At 43.5% G+C, this 18388-nt stretch overlaps 1 protein-coding gene across 2 annotated transcripts in view; it reads left to right on the plus strand.

Moving 5' to 3' along the window:
• The window catches only part of LOC139539036 (tyrosine-protein phosphatase non-receptor type 4-like), a 112849-nt gene that overhangs the window by 29817 nt on the left and 64644 nt on the right, over window positions 1–18388 (plus strand). For both annotated transcript variants that reach the window (XM_071341721.1, XM_071341722.1), the window contains exon 2: window positions 7644–7798. In XM_071341721.1, the coding sequence (XP_071197822.1) occupies window positions 7661–7798 (138 nt within the window). In that variant the 5' untranslated portion in view covers window positions 7644–7660. The remainder of the gene's footprint in view (window positions 1–7643; window positions 7799–18388) is intronic.

Consider the following 18388-nt stretch of genomic DNA (forward strand, 5'->3'; position numbering starts at 1 on the left):
GGTTGGAACCACACATGCAGAGATCATCCGTTCACCTACTCTGTGTCTCACAAAGGCAGTTGGAACCAAAAATCATCAGAACAAAGGACAGATTTCTACCGGTCTAATGTCCATTGCTTGTGTTTCTTGGCCCAAGCAAGTATATTTTTCTTATTGGTGTCCTTTAGTAGTGGTTTTCTTTGCAGCAATTCAACCATGAAGGACTGATTCATGCAGTCTCCTCTGAACAGTTGATGTTGAGATGTGTCTGTTACTTGAACTCTGAAGCATTTATTTGGGCTGCAATTTCTGAGGCTGGTAACTCTAATGAACGTATCCTCTGCAGCAGAGGTAACTCTGGGTCTTCCTTTCCTGTGGCGGTGCTCATGAGAGCCAGTTTCATCATAGTGCTTGATGGTTTTTGCGACTGCATTTGAAGAAACTTTCAAAGTTCTTGATATGTTCTGGATTGACTGACCTTCATGCCTTAAAGTAATGATTGATTGTCGTTTCTCTTTGCTTATTTGAGTTGTTCTTGCCATAATATGGACTAGGTATTTTACCAAATAGGGATATCTTCTGTATACCACCCCTACCTTGTCACAACACAACTGATTGACTGAAATGGATTAAGAAGGAAAGAAATTCCACAAATTAAATTTTTTAAAAGGCACACCTGTTAGTTGAAATGCATTCCAGGTGACTACCTCATGAAGTTGGTTGAGAGAATGCAAAGGGTGGCTATTTGAAGAATCTCACATTTTAAAATATATTTTGATTTGTTTAACACTTTTTTTGTTTACTACATGATTCCATGTGTGTTATTTCATATTTTTGATGTCTTCACTATTATTCTACAATGTAGAAAACAGTAAAAATAAAGAAAAACACTTGAATGAGTAGGTGTGTCCAAATGTTTGACTAGTGCTGTAAATAAGAAATTGATTTATTGTAGCTTTATGATCTGTCATTGTCTCTTCACTGACCTTATTCTCATAGATGAATGAAAGAGTTTAGACAGGTCTTCAGTAGACACCACTGGGATATTTTTGTTTCTGTTCAATATGATATGTGATGATGGCGGTTCAAAATGTTCAAGGTCAATAGTGCAACAGCGAATGTCCTCAAACTATGAGCAGGAAACAAATTGCTTACCTTCATCATAAATATGGCTATGACTTGGAGTTTGTGTTGTGTCATTCTTCACCACATTCTTCAGCTTGTATGCTCAGTCTTTTTATCTAACCCATCTCTTTGCTCAAATTAAATGAAGCTTAACGGTGATCTCCAATGTTTGGTGCAGCTGGTGATGAATGGTGCTTACACCAGCCTACAGAATAAGCCTAACATATGTATTGGACAAACATTGTGTGAGATACATCAGTCAGTGATCATTCATTGGATTTGCAGGGGAAGAGTGTGTCAGCCTAGTCCAGGAAAGTTTGCAGTAGAGTTAGGACATGGAGGGTGTCTTTACAGAGACAGAGGCATTGCTGCTCTACAGACACTGCATGGTCGCTGTAGAAATGATATGTCAAATCTTTTCAAGTCAAGCCATTCTGGCAAAACTCATACAGAATGACGGTTCTGAAATGTATTCTTCTGGAAATAAATCATTTACAGGAGTTAGAAGTCCCATTGCAGTCCAAAACATGATTTTTATGTGTTTTTATATCTATTTCTACACTGAGGTGGGAATAACACAAGGCAGTAAATTAGTTAAAATACCAATAAGAAAGAAAATGCCAAAACTCTTTGCCAATAGCAGCTAGTTTTCAGTTTTCCCCTCCCAACTCAGGCCACTTCCGGACACTCCTAGCAAAATTAATGCAATAAAATTGCTCTTTGCAAAGAAGCTATTTTTATTTTGACCCTTTTAATTGAAAACAAATCACAGTAAAGTACTTACATTGCTAGCCAGAAATGATTTGATATTGAGATAAAAACGGCATCATTGGACATTTTAAAGGGCAGAAAGCTGTAGGTCAGAATCAAATCAAATGTTATTCGTCACATGCTCTGAATACAACAGGTGAAATACAACCGTACAGTGAAATGCTTACTTACAAGCCCTTAACCAACAATGCAGTTTTAAGAACCCCCCCCCCCAAAGTGAAAGATAAGAATAACAAATAATTAAAGAGCAGCAGTAAATAACAATAGCGTAGCTATATACAGGGGGTACAAAGTCAATGTGCGGGGGCACCGGTGTCGGGGTATTTGAGCTACCCACAACCCCTAAACACACCCTCTTAAAAATTAAGCATTCTTTCTTCCCTCTCTTGTCTGTGTGTTCTGTCCATTATATGTGCTGTCCTAGATACTAGTACAGCAAACCTGTAGTGTTGCTTTTTCTTCTACTGATCGACCTAGGAACGGTCGTCTCTCCTGTTTTTGTTTCCTTAAACAAGCTTCTCTGTTCTTAGTTGTATTGTTGTGCCTGAGTTGTCACACGCTAGCTGTCGACCTGGGTGGATCTCAGCGGGGATTCCCCATAGTGACTCCTCCTTTTCTACTGTAGCTGCTGTCTGACGATTGACTCACTGCTTCTGATCCCTGTGCTTTGCCAATTAGGTGCCTCGTGAAAGCTAGCTACTTAAAAAATATATATGCAGGGCTCTGTTGGCAGCGCTCACCAGCCGTCTTTCCCTATCAGCTCACATGAAGATGATGAAGACCCTCTAGTCTCTAAATCTGTATTTGATATGTTTCTCTGTGGCCAGTGTAAACTGCACTACAGCACCTTACTGGAGCAGGAAAGAGAGATCTCCTGAGATTCTTCTGGGCTTTTCTAATATCCTGTTGACAGTAGAGAGGCAGAGGGGTGAGGGGGAAGGACTGGTATGTAGGGGGGAGGATGGGAGATGGGAGACAGAAAGGCTGCTGGGCTGTCTGTGTTTGTAATAAGCCGAGTGCACCGGAGGAGCCCACCGGTGAGGGAAGCACTGGGGTCAAGAGGCCTGCTACACACACACGGGAGCCCAGGCCCAGTGTTTGGCAGCTTTGCTTACTGGAGTAAGCAATAATGGAAGTATGCTTCCGGAGCGTTCTTCCTGCCGGGAGGGAGAGGAGAGGAGCAGAGGCCTGAGCGGCCGGCCTCCTGTTGCCTGACGGAACGCTAACTCACTGGGCTTTGCTTTGTCCTCCTCTCATTGGGATGGGAGAAGACAAGCCTCAGCTGTGGCGCCTCACATGTTGAGCATCAGTGAACAGCATCATAGTACACGCACACACAGATTTAGATTTATAAATGGAACCATTTGGGCCTCCCGAGTGGCGAAGCGGTCTAAGACACTGCATTGCAGTGCTAGAGGCGTCACTACAGACCCAGTTTCGATCCCGGGCTGTATGACAACTGGCTGTGATCGGGAGTCCCATAGGGTGGCACACAATTGGCCCAGCGTTGTCCGGGTTAGGGGAGGGTTTGGCCGGGGGGGCTTTACTTGTCTCATCGCGCTCTAGCGACTCCTTGTGGCGGGCAGGGCGCCTGCAGGCTGACCTCGGTTGTCAGGTGAACGATGTTTCCTCTGACACATTGCTCCGGCTGACTTCTGAGTTAAGTGGGCGGGTGTTACAAAGCGTGGTTTGGTGGTCATGTTTTGGAGGATGCATGACTTGACCTTCGCCACGGAGCCCATATTATTATGTACATATGTATCATATCACATACTACTCTTTCCATACAATATGTATCAAATCACATGCTGCTCTTTCCATACAATATGTAGCATATCACATACTACTCTTTCCATACAATATGTATCAAATCACATGCTGCTCTTTCCATACAATATGTAGCATATCACATGCTGCTCTTTCCATACAATATTCAGCATATCACATACTGCTCTCTCCATACAATATCTAGCATATCACATGCTGCTCTTTCCATACAATATGTAGCATATCACATGCTGCTCTTTCCATATAATATGTAGCATATCACATGCTGCTCTTTCCATACAATATGTAGCATATCACATGCTGCTCTTTCCATACAATATGTAGCATATCACATGCTGCTCTTTCCATACAATATGTAGCATATCACATGCTGCTCTTCCCATACAATATGTAGCATATCACATGCTGCTCTTTCCATACAATATGTAGCATATCACATGCTGCTCTTCCCATACAATATGTAGCATATCACATGCTGCTCTTTCCATACAATATGTAGCATATCACATGCTGCTCTTTCCATACAATATGTAGCATATCACATGCTGCTCTTTCCATACAATATGTAGCATATCACATGCTGCTCTTTCCATACAATATGTAGCATATCACATGCTGCTCTTTCCATACAATATGTAGCATATCACATGCTGCTCTTTCCATACAATATGTAGCATATCACATGCTGCTCTTTCCATACAATATGTAGCATATCACATGCTGCTCTTCCCATACAATATGTAGCATATCACATGCTGCTCTTTCCATACAATATGTAGCATATCACATGCTGCTCTTTCCATACAATATGTAGCATATCACATGCTGCTCTTTCCATACAATATGTAGCATATCACATGCTGCTCTTCCCATACAATATGTAGCATATCACATGCTGCTCTTTCCATACAATATGTAGCATATCACATGCTGCTCTTTCCATACAATATGTAGCATATCACATGCTGCTCTTTCCATACAATATGTAGCATATCACATGCTGCTCTTTCCATACAATATGTAGCATATCACATGCTGCTTTTTCCATACAATATGTAGCATATCACATGCTGCTCTTTCCATACAATATCTAGCATATCACATGCTGCTTTTTCCATACAATATGTAGCATATCACATGCTGCTCTTCCCATACAATATGTGTGACTCGTGAGCCGTAATAAGTCATCCCCAAGGCCTTTCTTAAGTCACTAATCTTTTTCCAAGTACTGTAGCCTGTCTCATGTACTTGTGTACAATTCTCAGAACCTCCCTATGACAGGCTAAAGACACCTCCGTGTAGTAGGACGAATGGACAATGTGCTCTTAATATGGGTGGGTTGGCTTACTTGTTCCTCTTTGTGTGAGAGTTTACATTACCAGAATTACTAAGTACAGCAGGGTAGAAGGCTGTGTGTGTTCATGGAATAAGTACTGCTGTGACTCTGCACAGCATGCTGGAATTAGTCCCTGGGGTCCCCTGCTATGCCTCTGTTCAACTCAGCACTTCTGCACACACAGGCCATCTTCTGCCGTTCATCATTGGCGAGGCCTGTGATGTTTTGTGATAACTCTTCAGAAAGGCACAGAAAGCCTTCCATATGGATCCATCAGGTTTAAACTGAAGGGGCGTGACCTCCATAGCTTAGGTTATGTAGCCGATCCCTAGAGGGGTGATGCTGTGAAGACAGGGCTTTACCAACCAATGCAGTGTGTGTGTGTGAGGATTCAATCAGGGAGTTAACATGGAATTATGTTCTCCCCAGTCAGCATGTAGGTTTGTCTGTACTCCCCATTTTAATTTTCATTCTTGTCAGATGGAGCACTTGTTGCCCCTTCTGGATGTGCAAGTTTGTTAGCTGAGTGCTGATGTCAATAGTACTGTATAGTAGGGTTGGCCGTTATCCAGATTGAATTACCGTTCCTGTACCATACCGGGGTATACGTGTCACCGGCAGTGCACACAAAGGGCGTTATTTCTTTCCAAAGATAAAAATACATGCAAATAATGTTAACAAACGCTAACAAATTACTAGCGGATTCTAGATAAATATTAACAAGTGCAAGCGAACATACAGTACCAGTCAAAAGTTTGGACACGCCTACTTATTCAAGGGTTTTTCTTTATTTTTACTATTTTCTACGTTGTAGAATAGTAGTGAAGACATCAAAACTATAAAATAACACATATGGAATCATGTAGTAACCAAAAAAGTGTTAAACAAATCAAAATGCATTTTATATTTGAGATTCTTCAAATAGCCACCCTTTGTCTTGATGACAGCTTTGCACACTCTTGGCATTCTCTCAACCTGCTTCACCTGGAATGCTTTTCCAACAGTCCTGAAGCAGTTCCCACATATGATGTGCACTTGTTGGCTGCTTTTCCTTCACTCTGTGGTCCAAACCATCTCAATTGGGTTGAGGTTGGGTGATTGTGGAGGCCAGGTCATTTGATGCAGCATTCCATCACTCTCCTTCTTGGTCAAATAGCCCTTAAACAGCCTGGAGGTGTTTTAGGGCATTGTCTTGTTGAGAAACAAATGATGGTCCCACTAAGCGCAAACCAGATGGGATGGCGTATCGCTGCAGAATGCTGTGGTAGCCATGCTGGTTTAGTGTGCCTTGAATTTTAAATAAATCAGTGTCACCAGCAAAGCACCATCACAACTCCTCCTCCATGCTTCACTGTGGGAACCACACATGTGGAGATCATCTGTTCACCTACTCTGTGTCTCACAAAGACATGGCGGTAGGAACCAATAAGGACAGATTTCCAATAGTCTAATTTCCATTGCTCGTGTTTCTTGGCCCAAGAAAGTCTCTTTCTATTGGTGTCTTTTAGTAGTGGTTTCTTTGCAGCAATTCTACCATGAAGGCCTGATTCACGCAGTCTCCTCTGAACAGTTGATGTTGAGATGTGTCTGTTACTTGAACTCTGAGGCATTTATTTGGGCTGCAGTTTTCAAATGAACTTATCCTCTGCAGCAGAGGTAACTCTCGGTCTTCCTTTCCTGTGGCTGTCCTCATGAGAGCCGGTTTCATCATAGTGCTTGATAGTTTTTGCGACTACACTTGAAGAAACTTTCAAAGTTCTTGAACTGTTGAAATGTTCCCGGATTGACTGACCTTCATGTCTTAAAGTATTGATGGACTTTTGTTTCTCTTTGCTTATCTGAGCTGTTCTTGCCATAATATGGACTTGCTCTTGTACCAAATAGGGCTCTCTTCTGTATACCACCCCTACCTTGTCACAACACAACTGATTGGCTCAAATGCATTAAGAAGGAAAGAAATTCCACAAATGAACTTTTAACAGGTACACCTGTTAATTTGGCTCCTGAGTGATGCAGCGGTCTAAGGCACTGCATCTCAGTTGAACTACAGACCCTAAGCATTTCACTGTATGGTTGTATTTCACCTGTTGTATTCAGAGCATGTGACGAATAACATTTGATTTGATTCTGACCTACAGCTTTCTGCCCTTTAAAGGTCCAATGATGCCATTTTTATCTCAATATCAAATCATTTCTGGCTAGCAATGTAAGTACTTTACTGTGATTTGTTTTCAATTAAAAGGGTCAAAATAAAAATAGCTTCTTTGCAAAGAGCAATTTTATTGCATGAATTTTGCTAGGAGTGTCCGGAAGTGGCCTGAGTTGGGAGGGGGAAACTGAAAACTAGCTGCTATTGGCAGAAAGTTTTGGCATTTTCTTTCTTATTGGTCTTTTAACTAATTTACTGCCTTGTGTTATTCCCACCTCAGTGTAGAAATACATATAAAAACACATAAAAATCATGTTTTGGACTGCAATGGGCCTTCTAACTCCTGTAAATGTTTTATTTCCAGAAGAATACATTTCAGAACCGTCATTCTGTATGAGTGTTGCCAGACTGGCGTGAAAAGATTTGACATATCATCTCTACAGCGATCTGTCCATTGGCCAGGTTGTCACGGTCAGCTTCCTTTCTGTGTTGCAGACCCTGGTTGGACCGTAATGACCGCACGCTTCCAGTTGCCTGCTGGCAGATCTTACAATGTCCGGGCATCAGAGCTGGCACGCGACAGGCAGCACACTGAGGTGGGCTGCAACATACTTCTCTTGGACAACACTGTCCAAGCCTTCAAAGTTAATGTAAGTATCACAATAAACTCTAGTATGTTCATGTTTATGTAGAGTGCTGTCAAAGTATTCACACCCCTTTACTTTTCCCACATTTTGTTGTGCTACAGCCTGAAGTTAGTGTCATTGGCCTACACACGCAATACCCCATAATGTCAAAGTGGAATTATGTTTTTTCTAATGTTTACAAATTAATAAAAAATGAAAAGCTGAAATGTCTTGAGTAGTAGGACTGTTGCGGTGACCGTATTACCGCCACACTGGCGGTCACAAGTCACGAAGGCAGTCAAATTCCACATGACTGTTTAGTCACGGTAATTAGGCTTCTCCAAGCTCTGATGCTGCTGCTGATCATTAGTAGCCTACCAAACGTGCTAACTGCCTGGTACTCAATCATCAATCAATCAAATGTATTTATAAAGCCTTTCTTACATCAGCTGATGTCGCAAATTGCTGTACAGAAACCCAGCCTAAAACCCCAAACGGCAAGCAATGCAGGTGTAGAAGCACGGTGGCTAGGAACAACTCCCTAGAAAGGCCAGAACCAGGAAGAAACCTAGATAAGGACCTAGATGCTTTTATCCAGAAACTCAGCACTCTATTGTCCCTCTCATCACTCTGACATCAATGCAAATGAGAGCCCATGAGCTCATGTTGCGCAACAGTTCTATAGGCTATGCAATTGCGGGAGAAAACCGAGTGATTGCCACTGATAAAAAGAGGAGGATCCCATCAGCTTTCTATAGGCTAGGCCTACTATATTTATTTCTCAACTTTCCTAACATGAAGCACATTGCTTGTATTTACAACAGGAGTATAGCCTACCTGGCTGGCATGAAAATAAACCACGGGAAAAGCGTCCTCCATTCGCTATTTAAGTGCATAGATGACATGTATTTTTTTTCTAGCTGACCCTGTTTTGAGACAGGTGCATGATTATGGTCCATTCTAAATCAAAACAAATGTCACACATATATTATGTAGTATATGTAAAGACAAGATTAAATCAAGAAATGTCTGATGGGTGACGATATTAGCCTGTCACTTGTGAATTATATATTATCACTTGTGAATTATGCCCAGCATAAGAAACAATGCCTTTTTTTGCGACTTGTTCGAATCACACCTCATGTATCCTAGCCCATATGCCTATATGTTTTAATAAGGTTGGTATCACAACTAAAGTTGCCAAATAACTTAAAATGAAGCACATTAATCCGCTTTACAAAGGGTGTAGAGCCTAACTGGCATACATAAGCAGCGGGTAAGTTTCAAGTTTGGGGAAGATAATTTTCACAAAAATGCTCCTTTTATAATGAAAACATTACATGCATAATTGCATTTGCGGTCACTTTTGATAGTGGTGTTGTCCGCTAATGGAACATTCGTGCTTATAACCTACTACCATGTACACATTGCTGTGCTTATAATGTGAAGAAATAGCCTAATAGTTGATCAACATTTTAAGCTAAAAGTCTGTTGCGTCAGCCACATTGCATAAAAAAGTATTTTTGATGCTAATGGTTGTATTAATTTTGGATCTATCGCATCCCACAACTGTCCCAGACTATGTTTGTAATTTTTATTTCTCGCACAGAATAGAATGGGTCAACTTTTGTACTATGGGGGAGAGTAGATTGACATGGGCTAGTGCTTTTACTGTTCATTAGGGTTACTCATCTTGTTGGCTGACGAAAAGTAAATGTGGACAGTTCTTCCAATATCTTCAATAGGCACCTCGGAATTGGCTAAGGACACGCGCAGTGTCTGTCTTAACTTGTAGCCTGTGAGAAAGACCGATAATGTGACGGAGAGCCGTGTGAGTGAGAGACGCTTTGGGTTGCGCAGCACACTCAGGGAGAAGGGTACAACGCAGCACTCCGGGCTGCAAAAGGCATGGATTTTTTAGGGGGGTGCATTACGGCCACAAAGGTGATGCCACTGTGAAATTCGAGGAATTATCAAGTACTTGTCAAATTGTGAATGAGAGACTATTGGAGTGTGTACAGCCTGCTCAAAAAAACTAAGCAGAGCTCATGCCTTTCAAGCAACTGTTTTCAAATCTTCATTAGAATCTCGTCATGCCACCTTACTATGTATTAAAAATCAAAACACAGCCCAAATTTGCAGAACAACTAAAGTTACGTTAACAACAGAACATTAAGCATATTGGCGTACCTATTTCTTTGTTAGTCGCTCAACACAGGATATCTGCGTGTGCGCACTTTCTCAAATCATTTGGAGAATTATTATTTTTCCCCCCAGATTTGTTCAATTGTATTCTTCATACTATAAAATAATATAAAATAATGCCACGGAATTATAAGCAAATCTTGTCTGCTAAATTAACTAGTGTAGTAACCCACAGCCATTTGTCATAGCCAGATCAGGACCCAACATAAGGACAACTCAGAGTATTCTGTTCTTCTGAAATAGACTACATTTTCTTCATACCATTCTTCTTTAGACCTGTCTAAAATAAATAATGGATTTATTGTGGTGGTGTAGGCTATATTACATGGATTTATTAGCCTACAAGCCATTTTAAAAAGTATATGTGTGGAAGCCATGAGATGCTAAATGTGTTTGTTAATTAATGGTAAATTACCATGAGACTGACAGTTATTTGCTTGACAATCGTCGGCTGACAATTTCGTGACCACCATAGTCTTGAGTCAATAAATATTCAACCCCTTTGTTATGGCAAGCCTAAATACGAGTACAAATTTGCTTAACTAGTCACATAATAAGTTGCATGCACTCACTCTGTGTGCAATAATAGTGTTTAATGTGATTTTTTTTTATGACTCCCTCATCTCTGTACCCCATACAATTATCTGTAAGGTTCTTCAGTTGAGCAGTAAATTTCAAACACAGATGCAACTACAAAGACCAGGGAGGTTTTCCTATGCCTCGCAAAGAATGGCACCTATTGGTAGATGAGTAAAAAAATAAATAAACAGACATTGAATATCCTTTTGAGCATAGTGAAGTTATTAATTACACTTTGGATGGTGTATCACCCAGTCACTAAAAATATACAGGCGTTCTTCCTAACTCAGTTGCCGGAGAGGAAGGAAACCACTCAGGGATTTCACTACGAGGCCAATGGTGACTTTAAAACAGAGTTTAATGGCTGTGATAGGACAACTAAGGATGGATCAACTAAATTGTAGTTACTCCACAATGCTAATGTAATTGATAGAGTGAAAAGAAGTAAGCCTTTACAGAATAAAAATATACAAACATGCATCCTGTTTGCAATAAGGAACTAAAGTAATATGGCAAATAATGTGGCAAATGAACTTTGTCCTGAATACACAGTGTAATGCTGTTATTGTACAATCCAGGTGTGCAAAGCTTTAGAGATTTACCCAGAAAGACTCACTGCTGTAATCGCTGGCATAGGTTATTTAACATTTATTGACTCAGAGGGTTGAATACAATATTGTTATTGTATTCAATATAATATTTTTTTTAAATATTTTTTTTAATACAAATGTTAGAATTTTTCTTCCACTTTGACATGAAGAGTATTTTTTTGTTGTTGTTGATTGTTGACAAAAAATGACATCTAATTTAATCCCACTTTGTAACACAACAGAATGTGGCAAAAGAGGTGTGAATTCTTTCCTCCTAATCCATTGTCATGTGCTGTTACTCTTAACCATGTCGAAAGCACTACATGGCCATGTCCCAGAATAGGTAGATCTTTCAGGGCTATCTTTCTCCTATAAGATACCCGGGACTGTAACACCACAACATGTTGCAAATCTAAGATGGAAATGTCCCCCATCCGTTCCTTCCGTCCTCTGCAGGGTGGTGGGGGTTGAGGCCTGTGCTGCACCACTAGCTCTTCTCACCGTGAAATGCCTGACATTCTTTCTCACATAGTAGCTTCCCTAAGGGCTGTCCATTCAAGTACATACTCGCTCACAGGCACATCTTTCTAGCTACACACACACACACACACACACACACACACACACACACACACACACACACACACACACACACACACACACACACTGGGTGCCAATTATGGATGAAAAAAATCAGTGTTCAGAGTAGGGATGGGTATCGTTAAGATTTTAACGATATTGCTACTCTTACCGATACTGCTTATCGATCCGGTACTTTAACAGTATTCCTATCGTTTTAAAAAAATATATTTTTTACGAGAGAAAAAACAAAACAAATTAAGATCATAATTAACATTTGCTTTATTTTCTGAAATGTAAAATATATAAAATACACAATTATTTACAGCAAAAGAAACAGCAATGATTTGAACAAATCACTAATTATAGACTCTAATGTTGTGATGATGGAAATGTAAAACAAAATAAAACAATATTTTCTTGCAAAAGAAACATGGGTGGGGCCTGCAGGTAGGCTGCAAAAGGACTAACAGTTCTTAGCAGTTCTTCTGGAGAAAGATGAACATATTTGCCTTCTCTGGCAGAAGTCGGGACCTCTCCTGGCTTATTGTGTTCCCTGCAGTCGAAAATACCCTCTCGCTAGGGGTGGATGAGGCTTGAGCAAAGAGGTAGCTTGTTGTAATGTTTGTGAGGAGGGGCAGAGTAGCTCTCTTCTCCCACCACCACATCACAGGATCTTCAGCCATGGGGATGGGAGGCAGGCCTTTGTAGAGCTCGACCTCCAGGTCAACACGCTCGCTGAGGGACGAGGTGTCCTGTTGGATCGTCAACTTAAACTCCCTGTCTTCCTCTGAGAACAGCTCCTCCAAGCATCTCCTTGTTTTGTACAATGGAGGGGTTGTCTCCTCCATTTCCTCTCCTTCTCATTCAGACTCCTCCTGTTGCTGGTGCTCTATGTCTGTCTGCTCCGGCTCCTCTGACAGCCCTGGTGTTGCTCCTGTCACATTGGCCTCAACAGTTGCTTTCCTCAGCCTGTCCCAGGTGGCGTAACTCACCAGCCTCCCTTTAAATCTGGGGTCCATTGCTGTGGCCTCATGCAGGAAGGCTTGAATGTCCTCATCCTGATAGCGCTCGGAGAGGTTCTCCCACACCTTCTCTTTGATGGTTGCCACAAACGTTGTATCTTCATGCTTCACAGTGAAGTGCTCTTCCAGTTTGTGGAGGATGGGTTTGATCTGTCCACAGGGGGTATTCTATTCACATGACAGACACATTGTCGGTGTATAGAGGATTCTCATGAGCTGGACAAACTCCTCAGCCTTATGGAAGTCCTCGTCCTTCAGACGGTCCAGGTTGTCCTTGGTCATTGCTTTTCTCAGTCGTGTGTCCAAGGCTGCTGCTTGGATCGCTGCCTACTGCTCCATGAATCTCTCTATCATTAGATAGAGTTCCATCTGGTCCTGACATCAAGAATGAGTGAGTGTTGTGGAAGGTCTGAAACAACATCAAAAATCAACATACATTTAATTACCACACACTTGAATATTGAATTAAATTGTTAAATGTGGGGATTTCAAAATAATACATTAATAGGTTGAACTGGCTTCTTACCAAGGAGCTGCTGCTTCTCCTTCAAGACTGTTTTGGACATCGAGGATCTCTTGAACCACACGGCCACTGCTCTGATTCAGGCTGCCCATTTATTAATGGAAGTAATATTGTAGATTTTATGTGCTACTAGATTTACTGTGTGCACAAAGCTCTTGATGGCAACATTCATATTGCCAGCAATATCAACAGTCACAGCTACAATCTTTCTCGGCTCTGTCTCAAACTCTTCCAGAATGTCTTAGATCTCCTCTGCCACTACTTCGCCAGTTTGCGATTTGTACACTGTCCTGGTGTGGAGGACCTTCTGTTTTACACTGTCCTGGTGTGGAGGACCTTCTGTTTTACACTGTCCTGGTGTGGAGGACCATCTGTTTTACACTGTCCTGGTGTGGAGGACCTTCTGTTTTACACTGTCCTGGTGTGGAGGACCTTCTGTTTTACACTACCCTGGTGTGGAGGACCTTCTGTTTTACACTGTCCTGGTGTGGAGGACCTTCTGTTTTACACTGTCCTGGTGTGGAGGACCTTCTGTTTTACACTGTCCTGGTGTGGAGGACCTTCTGTTTTACACTGTCCTGGTGTGGAGGACCATCTGTTTTACACTGTCCTGGTGTGGAGGACCATCTGTTTTACACTGTCCTGGTGTGGAGGACCATCTGTTTTACACTGTCCTGGTGTGGAGGACCTTCTGTTTTACACTACCCTGGTGTGGAGGACCTTCTGTTTTACACTGTCCTGGTGTGGAGGACCTTCTGTTTTACACTGTCCTGGTGTGGAGGACCATCTGTTTTACACTGTCCTGGTGTGGAGGACCTTCTGTTTTACACTACCCTGGTGTGGAGGACCTTCTGTTTTACACTGTCCTGGTGTGGAGGACCTTCTGTTTTACACTGTCCTGGTGTGGAGGACCTTCTGTTTTACACTGTCCTGGTGTGGAGGACCTTCTGTTTTACACTGTTCTGGTGTGGAGGACCTTCTGTTTTACACTGTCCTGGTGTGGAGGACCTTCTGTTTTACACTGTCCTGGTGTGGAGGACCTTCTGTTTTACACTGTCCTGGTGTGGAGGACCTTCTGTTTTACACTGTCCTGGTGTGGAGGACCTTCTGTTTTACACTGTCCTGGTGTGGAGGACCTTCTGTTTTACACTGTCCTGGTGTGGAGGACCTTCTGTTTTACACTGCCCTGGTGTGGAGGACCTTCTGTTTTACACTGTCCTGGTGTGGAGGACCTTCTGTTTTACACTGCCCTGGTGTGGAGGACCTTCTGTTTTACACTGTCCTGGTGTGGAGGACCTTCTGTTTTACACTGTCCTGGTGTGGAGGACCTTCTGTTTTACACTGTCCTGGTGTGGAGGACCTTCTGTTTTACACTGTCCTGGTGTGGAGGACCTTCTGTTTTACACTGTCCTGGTGTGGAGGACCTTCTGTTTTACACTGTCCTGGTGTGGAGGACCTTCTGTTTTACACTGTCCTGGTGTGGAGGACCTTCTGTTTTACACTGTCCTGGTGTGGAGGACCTTCTGTTTTACTTACACTGCCCTGGTGTGGAGGACCTTCTGTTTTACACTGTCCTGGTGTGGAGGACCTTCTGTTTTACACTGTCCTGGTGTGGAAGACCTTCTGTTTTACACTGTCCTGGTGTGGAGGACCTTCTGTTTTACACTGTCCTGGTGTGGACTACCTTCTGTTTTACACTGTCCTGGTGTGGAGGACCTTCTGTTTTACACTGTCCTGGTGTGGAGGACCATCTGTTTTACACTGTCCTGGTGTGGAGGACCTTCTGTTTTACACTGTCCTGGTGTGGAGGACCATCTGTTTTACACTGTCCTGGTGTGGAGGACCTTCTGTTTTACACTGTCCTGGTGTGGAGGACCATCTGTTTTACACTGTCCTGGTGTGGAGGACCTTCTGTTTTACACTGTCCTGGTGTGGAGGACCATCTGTTTTACACTGTCCTGGTGTGGAGGACCTTCTGTTTTACACTGTCCTGGTGTGGAGGACCTTCTGTTTTACACTGTCCTGGTGTGGAGGACCTTCTGTTTTACACTGTCCTGGTGTGGAGGACCTTCTGTTTTACACTGTCCTGGTGTGGAGGACCTTCTGTTTTACACTGTCCTGGTGTGGAGGACCTTCTGTTTTACACTGTCCTGGTGTGGAGGACCATCTGTTTTACACTGTCCTGGTGTGGAGGACCTTCTGTTTTACACTGCCCTGGTGTGGAGGACCTTCTGTTTTACACTGTCCTGGTGTGGAGGACCTTCTGTTTTACACTGTCCTGGTGTGGAGGACCATCTGTTTTACACTGTCCTGGTGTGGAGGACCTTCTGTTTTACACTGTCCTGGTGTGGAGGACCTTCTGTTTTACACTGTCCTGGTGTGGAGGACCTTCTGTTTTACACTGTCCTGGTGTGGAGGACCTTCTGTTTTACACTGCCCTGGTGTGGAGGACCTTCTGTTTTACTTACACTGTCCTGGTGTGGAGGACCTTCTGTTTTACACTGTCCTGGTGTGGAGGACCTTCTGTTTTACACTGTCCTGGTGTGGAGGACCTTCTGTTTTACACTGTCCTGGTGTGGAGGACCTTCTGTTTTACACTGTCCTGGTGTGGAGGACCTTCTGTTTTACACTGCCCTGGTGTGGAGGACCTTCTGTTTTACTTACACTGCCCTGGTGTGGAGGACCTTCTGTTTTACTTACACTGCCCTGGTGTGGAGGACCTTCTGTTTTACTTACACTGTCCTGGTGTGGAGGACCTTCTGTTTTACACTGTCCTGGTGTGGAGGACCTTCTGTTTTACACTGTCCTGGTGTGGAGGACCATCTGTTTTACACTGTCCTGGTGTGGAGGACCTTCTGTTTTACACTGTTCTGGTGTGGAGGACCTTCTGTTTTACACTGTCCTGGTGTGGAGGACCTTCTGTTTTACACTGTCCTGGTGTGGATGACCTTCTGTTTTACACTGTCCTGGTGTGGAGGACCTTCTGTTTTACACTGCCCTGGTGTGGAGGACCTTCTGTTTTACTTACACTGTCCTGGTGTGGAGGACCTTCTGTTTTACACTGTCCTGGTGTGGAGGACCATCTGTTTTACACTGTCCTGGTGTGGAGGACCTTCTGTTTTACACTGTCCTGGTGTGGAGGACCATCTGTTTTACACTGTCCTGGTGTGGAGGACCTTCTGTTTTACACTGTCCTGGTGTGGAGGACCTTCTGTTTTACACTGTCCTGGTGTGGAGGACCTTCTGTTTTACACTGTCCTGGTGTGGAGGACCTTCTGTTTTACACTGTCCTGGTGTGGAGGACCTTCTGTTTTACACTGTCCTGGTGTGGAGGACCTTCTGTTTTACACTGTCCTGGTGTGGAGGACCTTCTGTTTTACACTGTCCTGGTGTGGAGGACCTTCTGTTTTACACTGTCCTGGTGTGGAGGACCTTCTGTTTTACACTGTCCTGGTGTGGAGGACCATCTGTTTTACACTGTCCTGGTGTGGAGGACCTTCTGTTTTACACTGTCCTGGTGTGGAGGACCTTCTGTTTTACACTGCCCTGGTGTGGAGGACCTTCTGTTTTACTTACACTGCCCTGGTGTGGAGGACCTTCTGTTTTACTTACACTGTCCTGGTGTGGAGGACCTTCTGTTTTACTTACACTGCCCTGGTGTGGAGGACCTTCTGTTTTACTTACACTGTCCTGGTGTGGAGGACCTTCTGTTTTACTTACACTGTCCTGGTGTGGAGGACCTTCTGTTTTACTTACACTGTCCTGGTGTGGAGGACCTTCTGTTTTACTTACACTGTCCTGGTGTGGAGGACCTGTTTTATACTGTCCTGGTGTGGAGGACCTTCTGTTTTACACTGTCCTGGTGTGGAGGACCTTCTGTTTTACACTGTCCTGGTGTGGACTACCTTCTGTTTTACACTGTCCTGGTGTGGAGGACCTTCTGTTTTACACTGTCCTGGTGTGGAGGACCATCTGTTTTACACTGTCCTGGTGTGGAGGACCTTCTGTTTTACACTGTCCTGGTGTGGAGGACCTTCTGTTTTACACTGTCCTGGTGTGGAGGACCTTCTGTTTTACACTGTCCTGGTGTGGAGGACCTTCTGTTTTACACTGTCCTGGTGTGGAGGACCTTCTGTTTTACACTGTCCTGGTGTGGAGGACCTTCTGTTTTACACTGCCCTGGTGTGGAGGACCTTCTGTTTTACTTACACTGCCCTGGTGTGGAGGACCTTCTGTTTTACTTACACTGCCCTGGTGTGGAGGACCTTCTGTTTTACTTACACTGTCCTGGTGTGGAGGACCTTCTGTTTTACACTGTCCTGGTGTGGAGGACCTTCTGTTTTACACTGTCCTGGTGTGGAGGACCATCTGTTTTACACTGTCCTGGTGTGGAGGACCTTCTGTTTTACACTGTTCTGGTGTGGAGGACCTTCTGTTTTACACTGTCCTGGTGTGGAGGACCTTCTGTTTTACACTGTCCTGGTGTGGATGACCTTCTGTTTTACACTGTCCTGGTGTGGAGGACCTTCTGTTTTACACTGCCCTGGTGTGGAGGACCTTCTGTTTTACTTACACTGTCCTGGTGTGGAGGACCTTCTGTTTTACACTGTCCTGGTGTGGAGGACCATCTGTTTTACACTGTCCTGGTGTGGAGGACCTTCTGTTTTACACTGTCCTGGTGTGGAGGACCATCTGTTTTACACTGTCCTGGTGTGGAGGACCTTCTGTTTTACACTGTCCTGGTGTGGAGGACCTTCTGTTTTACACTGTCCTGGTGTGGAGGACCTTCTGTTTTACACTGTCCTGGTGTGGAGGACCTTCTGTTTTACACTGTCCTGGTGTGGAGGACCTTCTGTTTTACACTGTCCTGGTGTGGAGGACCATCTGTTTTACACTGTCCTGGTGTGGAGGACCTTCTGTTTTACACTGTCCTGGTGTGGAGGACCTTCTGTTTTACACTGCCCTGGTGTGGAGGACCTTCTGTTTTACTTACACTGCCCTGGTGTGGAGGACCTTCTGTTTTACTTACACTGTCCTGGTGTGGAGGACCTTCTGTTTTACTTACACTGCCCTGGTGTGGAGGACCTTCTGTTTTACTTACACTGTCCTGGTG

The sequence above is a fragment of the Salvelinus alpinus genome, chromosome 14 (genome assembly GCF_045679555.1).
Source record: "Salvelinus alpinus chromosome 14, SLU_Salpinus.1, whole genome shotgun sequence".
NCBI lineage: Eukaryota > Metazoa > Chordata > Actinopteri > Salmoniformes > Salmonidae > Salvelinus > Salvelinus alpinus.